Source organism: Peromyscus leucopus, chromosome 4 (assembly GCF_004664715.2).
Source record: "Peromyscus leucopus breed LL Stock chromosome 4, UCI_PerLeu_2.1, whole genome shotgun sequence".
Lineage (NCBI taxonomy): Eukaryota > Metazoa > Chordata > Mammalia > Rodentia > Cricetidae > Peromyscus > Peromyscus leucopus.
In genome coordinates this window covers 65061018-65070124 of record NC_051066.1, presented here as the reverse complement: position 1 = coordinate 65070124, position 9107 = coordinate 65061018, and the positions used below count along the sequence as shown (strand labels likewise).

The following is a 9107-nucleotide window of genomic DNA, read 5'->3' as shown; positions in this document are numbered from 1 at the left end:
ACAAGCAGGCTCCCTGCTTTCTGCAAGCCCCTATGAGTCCCAGTCAATTGATTCTGTGAGCCATGTTCTCCTGGTGTCCCTGATCCTTCTGATCTTTCCTCCCCCTCCTCTACAGGACTCTCTGAGCTTTTGCCTAAGTTGGAATTCTGCATCTGCTCTGATCAGTTGCTGGATGAAGTCTTTTTGGTCTCTTTGATGACAACTTGGCTAGGCTCCTGTTGGTCTCAAAATAGTCTGAGGGCAAAACAAGCTGTAGATAGAAGGTTTTGTGGCTGGATTGGTATCCCAATCCCTCCCATTGAGGTTATAGAAGTTGGCAGGTTCAGGTTATTTGTCCCCCATAACCAGAAATCCTTGCTAGGATTACTCTCATAGATTCTGTGTAGTTTCCCTTGAACTAGATTTCTACTTCGCCCCCTAGAAGCCCCCACAATTGCAGTCTTTTCGCCAAGTATTTAATCCCCCACCCACTTGATCCATCCCGTTCCCAAATCCTCTTGTCCACAGTCTACACACCAAATCTATCCTATTTCCCCTTCTCATGGAGATCCTTGGCAGCCTTAAGCCCTCCTTGTTACTTAGCCTCTCTGGGTCTATGGATCATAGCATGATTATCTTTTACTTTACAGCTAATATCTACTTTTAAGTGAGTACAACGTGGCATATTCCTACATACAATCACACGTACACAGCTGTGTTCAAATAGGTCTTCAAAAATGAAAAACAAAAGAAGTGTTATTTTCTTGAGAAAATTTAGTCAATACGAATAATATACGGCAAGGTAAAGAAAGGAAATAATAAAACTGAGATGGCATGACTAAATTTAATTTGATTAGTTATGAATAATTTAGTCTCATCAGAGTCTTTGAGATAGCGCAAACAAGTATGAGTGAAGCTTTGAAATTACCTAAAGAACTTAAATGAATGTGTATCTTACTGAGTATCATCTGTAAACATGTCTTAAATTTGACTTGCAGTCCTGGGATGAAAAAGAGTCAAACTGGAGATTGAGCAGGTGTGTTTTTGATGGTCACTGGCAATCAAATGAAATATTAATATCAATTCGTGATGGCTCATTGTTCACAAACTCTGTATTTACATAGCTGCAGGGATGGATGGAGAGATTATAAACATTACTGTTTTATAGTATGTTCCCCAATATAACAAGAATTAGAGATCCTTCTGCCTCTGCCTCCTTCAGCAAATCCTACTGGCATGTGCCACTACAACCGGCAGTAGCAATGGTCGAAAGAATGCCTGAGCTGCCTGAGATTATAATGGCCAAATAAGTGATAACTCATAAAAAAAAATTTTAAAAAAGAAAATATTAGAGCTCCAAGGAAAATTGTCTTGTTCTAGAGCAACAATCAAGGAGTCGGTTTGAAAAAAGAAAAGAAAGGAAAGAAAAAACCATCGAAGATAACGAAGATACAAATATATATATACTTCAAACTGAAAGAGTAAACCAAAATTATAGAAAAAATTAAACACAGATCAAGACACAGTTGGTATTCAGAGTGGGTCATATTGAGGAGGATCTGGAGAAATTAGAGGGAAATGTAATCATTGTACATTGTATACACTGAGGAAATCACAAGAATTTTATAAAAAGAAAATGTAGTATCAGAAAATTCAAAAGGAAGTTAGTTGAGGTATTAGCATGATATTTGACAAATTTGTAAACTACTATAATAATTGATTTGCCTGCCAGAATGTTCTTATGTATAGTTTCATGCCCTTCAGTCAGCAGAGGAGCATTTCCCAGGCAAAAAAAACAAACAAACAAACAAAAAACACCTCATTAATATTGAGGGTTTGTATAAAGTTGTTAAAAATGAGAAAGCTTTATAGACACAAATTTAATTGTTGCATATAATCTCTAGAAAACAATCCAAGCTTCCTGCTTTCAGCAGATATGGGAACATGTATGATATTTAAAGAAATTAATATATTGATTCAGGGTATCCATCAGGACCTTCTGCAGTGGGATAGAAATCTATTCTCAGTCTTTTACATGGAACTAAACAAATTGATGAAAAACATTTCATTCTTCAGTTTCTGTGAAGAATCATAGCTTTCATGGTGCTCAAAGGTACCATACATATTACCAGAAGAGAAAGGTAATAATCAGTCTCACCTTGCTAAAACCTTGCTACCTACAATAGCATCCAGTCAGCCTACACTGGTACAATAGAGGCATACATGTTATGGAAGTAACCAATCACTTGTTTAAAATTGAATTTAAGGCCCACTTCATGAATTAGAACACATACGTACTGAACACTGCTAAATCCCATTCATATAAAGAAGCCATTTTCAATTGATATCTGCTAGCATAAAAATCATTTTTTTTCCAATGAAGTGACACTGGGTATATCAAACACACTCCAGGGCAAGCCCCAAACTCAGGAAGCTGACCAATACAAAACAGACTCCAAGATTTTTGTTTTATTTTGTTTGTGTATATGTGTTGCTATTGTTGTTGCTTTGGTTTTATAATTCTTATCTTTGGGACTTTCAAAGAAAGGAAATAAACATGAAATATGAGGCATAGGGCAGTTGGTAGGTTCTAGGAGGAGTTACAAGTGGGAAAAAACATCAAAATATATTGTGTAAAAACTTAATAAATAAATGAGTATGTTATCACAGACAGAGTCACAGAATGTGTTCACCTTCCAAGTAATCTGAATAAATAGGTTACAGGGATAGGATCAACTAAAGGAAGTAAATGGATAAGAGATAGTTGCAGAATGATAAATAAACCCAAGTATCTCCAATACGATGCCTTTGTTCTTATTCTATGTAGTACCTCTATATTCGTGATGCTTTCTAAGTATTGATACAGCACAGAATCTACTGATTCCAGCCAAAGGACAAAAACTAGATCAGGTAAACATTGGCAGTAAAGACAGTTATGAATACACATTTGAACTGTGCACAAAGACTACTTTTTTTTATAAAGTTCCAATAGTTAATCAGAACAGAATCTTATAAGCAAGGTACATTGTTTAGGTATAAAGCATTTTTGGTCAACCATAGAATAAATATTCCTGTATTCTGTTGATGGAAATTATAACCCACAACCTAAAGAAGTATTTGTTTGTTAAGAATTATTTAATTTATGTGTGTGTGTGTTTTGCCTGAATGACATAAGTGGACCATTGTGTGCAGTATCCATAGAGACAAGAAGAGAGTTGTGGATCCCCTAGAACTGGAGTTAAATATGGTTGTAAGCTGCCATGTGGGTGCTGAAAGTGAACCTAGTTCTTCTACTGCAGCAACAAGTACTCTTAACAACTGGGCCACCTCTACAGTCCCAAAAGAAAGGTTTGGAGAGAATTCCACATTCAGTGAATTGAACATAAAACTTACTCTTTAAATGTAAAATTGTCTAATGTAGATTCGTGCACTTTTTAAAACAGCTGCATTTAATTGCAACTGATGATTTTAATTCAATAAGTGACACTGTTTATATCATAATTAAAATGTATTTTATACATTAAGCCACAATTTAAAACTAATGATAAGGAATATCATCTAAGAAAAAAAACCATAGGTTGTGGAGTAAGGGATATTTGGGTTCAAGGCTGGTGTACCTTTTCCCTTTTAAATAATTATCAGATTTAATGATTTTATTTGGCAATAATACCATAGGCTGAGACTTAAATCACTTATATAGAACTAAATATGATCAATTTTAGAAAAACAACTTAAATCCAATGCTAAAAGAAACTCAAATAAAGCAAGTTAGATAGAACAAACAAAAGGCAAGAGAAGAAATTTTGTCAAGTATCTTTCTTCCAAATTGGATTTCTTTCTACCACAAATGCTCACAGATAGTAGTTTGAGAATTAATACTCCATGTATAAAGGTACAAGATGCAACTCTCAAGCTAGAAAATAGAACTATATACAGCATGAGAATTTTCTGACCCCAAAATTGCATTTTACACCATTTGAAAGGTTGAAGAGAATCTACTTTAAATCTGAAAGAGTGTGAATGTAACTAGTAGCTCTCACTATCTTGGTCCGGTTATTTCGCTTGTCTGAACTACAGTTTATTTAATCTATAAAATAGGTATAATCATAACATAGGTCATAAGAAGCACTTAGGAAAGAATTTATGGTACAGTAATCTCCATTTGGCCATAGTCACGGGGTCAATATTAAATAGAATCATTAAAGCATTAAATGGAAAGGTCCAGAAATAATTTATAAATTGGAATTGCATTACTGTCTTTGTCATGCGAAGAAACTTCATATCATCCCACTGGGTACAACCTAGGTCAAGAATTTTATACTAGACCATCATATTCACAATGTGCACTCTAATCATTTTCAGTGTTTAAGTAGTTACTGAGGTACCAGCATGGAGCATAATGGTATCACAGTCCTTGTGCTTGATTGACCCTGATTTCACTAAATAATTGTCACAAAGTACAAATATTGTTTAATATGCTAGTATAATTTTTATTTAACTAGTTGTATTGAATTTTTATTGTGATTAATTTAAAAAAATAATTTATAATAGATGCATGTACGTAGAATTTAATAATATTAATGCTTCTAGGATCCACTGAGGATCTAGAAATTTATTTTTCATGAATAACAGGCAATGTTGTGGGGAATTAAAAAATAAAATATTCATATTATATCATTTATTATCTAAGATTGAATTCTTTCTCAGTAACATTCTAATTGCATTTTTAACCTCTGCATTCCTTACAGTGTAGATAATTGGATTTAACATGGGAGTGACAAGAGTATAAAACACTGCTATGGCTTTATCGAGATGAAAAGTTGTCACTGGTCTCATATATGTATAAATGCAAGGCACAAAGAATAAGACAACGACTGTGATGTGGGAGCCACAGGTAGAGAGGGCTTTTTTCCTCCCTGCAGAGCTGTGTGTCCTCAAGGAGCACAGAATGACCACATAGGACACCAGAAGCATAGTGAATGTGATCACGGGAATTACACCACCATTGGCAGCAACCAGGAGACCAAGGAGGAAAGTGTCAGCACAGGCCAGCTGTAGCAGGGGGAAGATGTCACAACAGAAATGGTCCATGACATTAGGACCACAGAAAGGAATCCAGAGAGTAACAAGTATCTGCCCAAAAGAGTGAAGAAAACCCATTATCCAGCATATCCCCACTAGGAGACGGCAAGTATGGTGGTTCATCCTGGTCACATAGTGCAGAGGTCTACAAATGGCCACATAGCGGTCATAAGCCATGACCACAAGGAGGACAATCTCTGAAGCTCCTAAGAAATGCTCAACAAAAAGTTGTATCATGCACCCACTGAATGAGATGGTTTTTGTTTCTGAGAGCAAATCTGCCATCATTTTGGGGATGATAGAAGAGGAATAGCATGCATCTATGAGAGATAAAAAAGCCAGGAAGAAGTACATTGGGGAGTTCAAAGTCTGGCTACAGACTATGGTACACACAATGAGCAGGTTTCCTGTGACAGTGACGACGTAGGTGATGATTAACATCAAAAGCAGAATTCTCTGCAACTGGGGATTCTGTGTCAGCCCCATGAGGATGAATTCAGTCACATTCATTCTGCTTTCTTTCATTTGAATGATTCTGGGGAGCTTAGAAGTACTGAGTTATCCTGGAAAAAAAAAGAATCTTAATAGCAAAATTGATGAGAAACTTACTTCCTATGTATACATAAGAGAATATCATTTTAATAAAATAAAGACCATTATGTTTCATGGTATGCAAAAGAGAAGAAACATGATATTTCATCTATTTTATAAAAAGAAATTAGAATCAATTTCAACATTTTACAAGGATCCTGCAATCTTCTTACATGTGGTCAATAGACAATTTTTCCAAAAAAAAAAAAAAATTCACACAAGTCACATGTTTTTCCTCTGTCTTGGCCATGGGTTTTTCTGAAACTATATATATTAGGGGCTTATTTTTATATGAACTCAAGCAGAAACAGAACATTCTATTAGAGAACTTCAGATGAAGCTTTCAATTTCACTCCTACCCAGAGTTAAATAGTATAAGTATAGTTATATATTAATTTAAAATTAATCTCAAAAAATCAGTGTTGTCATGGAGTATATCTATAAAACAGTGTGTGTGTGTGTGTGTGTGAGTGTGTGTATGTAAGAGAAAACTTACTTAAATATACTATAATTTTAAGATGTGCTTATTAACCAGATTTGTTTAGAAATTTTTTAAAAAGTCATATTCAATATTTATTGTCTATTATATGCTGTCTATTATATTATATTATATTATATTATATTATATTATTTATATTATTTTATTATATTATATTATATTATATTAATTATATTACATCATATCATATTATATACATTATTATCCATTATATGTCTTTCAGTCTGTGATCTGAAGTTTATATATATAGATATATATATTAAAAATAAAGGTAAATTCTCTTAATATTCCCATATGAAATGAATATATGGAGTCAAAAATAGAATTATATAGATGATTAGAGTGCAGCACTTGATGTGAGAATAACAGCAAAATAATGATATTATGGAGTCTTAGGAAAACCATTACTTCCTATAAGGCAAAAAAAGAAAGTCTTCACTGACTAGGAATCCATATCTAGATTGGAAGTGAGTAAGAGAGAAGGTAAGAATATACTTACTATGAAGCTCCAGATAGAAATACAAGTAGGATGAATCCCCATGGAAGGAGCAAAGGTTGTATCAGTAACCAAAAGCATCCTGGGGTTAGATTCAGTGAATAAAGAGAGTTTGTTGCAGATCTTTTAGGGTTTTCAAGGCTATATTCAAGAGTGTGGTTTTATTTTGGATGACAAGTCAAGCCTCCAGACTTTATACAGAATAGAGACATCAACTTACTTAGCTTTTGTGCATATTGCTCTAACTGCTCTATGGTGGATAAGATATGGAAGAATGAGAGAGAAGCAAAAGTCTTGTTGGGGTGTTTAGATAATGATCCCATTGAAAGGGCAGCACTAATAGAAATAATTGTTTGCAAGGGAAATGAGAAAAGAGAATATAGTAAAATCACCCAAAGTTTTCATTCATATTATCCCCCCAAAAGAATCTATTGCTACTGTTGAAACAATGTCATGTGTACAGACCTCAGTTAGAACACAACATTTGTTTGAGTGCTTGTCAAGAAACAGACTCAATTATCTTTAGATTGATAGTAAGTTGTATACTATTATCCCTATGTAATAAACAAAATAAATGAGTCTTAGAGAATTTAAGGAAGTTGTTTAATGTCACTTGGAAGACTATAACCCTAGCTTTACCCTGAAATGTACATAAATGCATTTGACCTCTGTCTCTTACAAATATTCTGTAATTTGAAGGTACCTGACTTTAGCAAAGGTAAAGATGAAAGGGAGAAAAGTTCCTCTAATTATCAACAAATATATATAAAAAAGTTGTCAGCATCAGCTACTTACTTTTTTGAACATTTTTAAAATAATATACCAATTATGAAAATGGTGACATTGTTTGTCTCACACAATTACATTTCAAACACAAATGACAAATGTAATTTCCTGGCACAAAGAATATTCACTTCACGAGTTGTTACTCTGCTACTCTTCTCTTTGAAATCATACTTTTTCTACTAAGCAGCCTCTCTCCTTCAAACACAAACAGGAAATCTCTCCTTGTGAGTCCCCTGTCCAATTATTCCAAATGTTTTTTGTACTAGAGATATAGTGGGGAGTATGACTAGGAAATTATAGTCCAACTGCCAAGTCCTGAAGTATTTATTTGAGATTTTCACCGTGTTGAAATAATAAGAACTTACCTCTTGTGACAAAGGAGTTAAAATTTGGGAACATGAGGCACCAATCAGCTCCTGAATGTTATCAAGTCAGATTATCATGGCTTTTGCCAAGAAAGAAGTTCTTGGATTTGGCTCCTCTCAGACACAATTCTGAAAGATGCAGCTTTGACCAATCACCGTGTTTTAACTCACCTCTCATACAGCAACACATGTAGAACCACCTGATCACTTTTCCATGAAAAACTCTCAAGAGAAAATGATTTCCATGTATGGCAGAAAGGGATTGACACCATTACTAAAAAGCCAACAGTACAAAGGCTATGTCACAAAACCCACTTTTTAAAAAGTCATCCCTTCCTGTAGGAATTAAAAATGAAAAATCTTTTAGTTGGTAGACATAAGCTCAATGCTGTATTATTAATGTGATATATTTTGAGGGAAATATGTAATTACATAAATTTTACACAGACAAAATATGAGAAATTAATACAGCAAGGCAGCATAGTTATGTTATCACCTCTATTTAATATTATTCTTGAAAAATATATTATTCTCAGTTAAGAAACACATTTTTGAAGAAATTTCAATGCCTTTCTGAATATTCTATTATTCATTTCTTATCTCTTGTGTTCTTTCTATGGTCACAAAATGCATTATGGAATGTTTTAGAGCTAAGAAAATTTAGCCCACTTGCCTTCTTAAGCAATATCAATAATTTGTCAAGTTGTAAAATCCAGCTTGAAAGTTAGTCCTTTGTATATGTGACAGTTTCTTTTAATCAATAGGAAAAAATAATTAGGCATGGAGGGATTCAGCCTTGTCCTCCATCATAAACATTTACTGAAGAACAGATCTAAAGATATAAGTTCAAGTCTCTTTGGTCTACATCTTGTTCTTTACTTTGCTCCACAGAACCTGAAAATATCAACAGTCATCATTAACCTTCCTCACACTACCTTCCAAATAAGTCCTTAAAAGCAATGTTTCTGAATCTGACTCATGGAGCTGGAGAAACAATAATAATAATAAATTCAGAAGCACTTGGGAATTTGAAATATGTCACCTTCTCAGATTCCTCTGAGAATATCCCGCTTATACTATCAGGAGAATTAAAATAACCAACTTATTTATTTTGTGAAATCAGTTAATAACATACTATTAGTCCTCTTCCACTCCTCATGTGCCCTAAACATACTATTAAAGGATAATGTACATTGATTCATCATGCTTTATTTTTAAGCCACTTTCATATTAACTATATAGTAATCCCACTGTATAAATACATTATTTACAGCTTTATTAAGGTTTATTTCACTTACTCAAGATGGTG

At 33.9% G+C, this 9107-nt stretch overlaps 1 protein-coding gene across 1 annotated transcript; it reads right to left on the bottom strand.

Annotated features, from left to right (window-relative positions):
* Positions 1-4569: 4569 nt before the first annotated feature.
* LOC114693892 (olfactory receptor 140-like) lies at positions 4570-5620 on the bottom strand. Its single transcript, XM_028870440.1, has one exon. The coding sequence runs from the start codon at positions 5584-5586 to the stop codon at positions 4654-4656; it is 933 nt and encodes a 310-aa protein (XP_028726273.1). The 5' UTR covers positions 5587-5620; the 3' UTR covers positions 4570-4653.
* Positions 5621-9107: the final 3487 nt, after the last annotated feature.

Bases quoted from the DNA above. Each gene is read 5' to 3' on its own strand.
- LOC114693892 (XM_028870440.1), bottom strand. From the start codon at position 5,586: ATGAAAGAAAGCAGAATGAATGTGACTGAATTCATCCTCATGGGGCTG.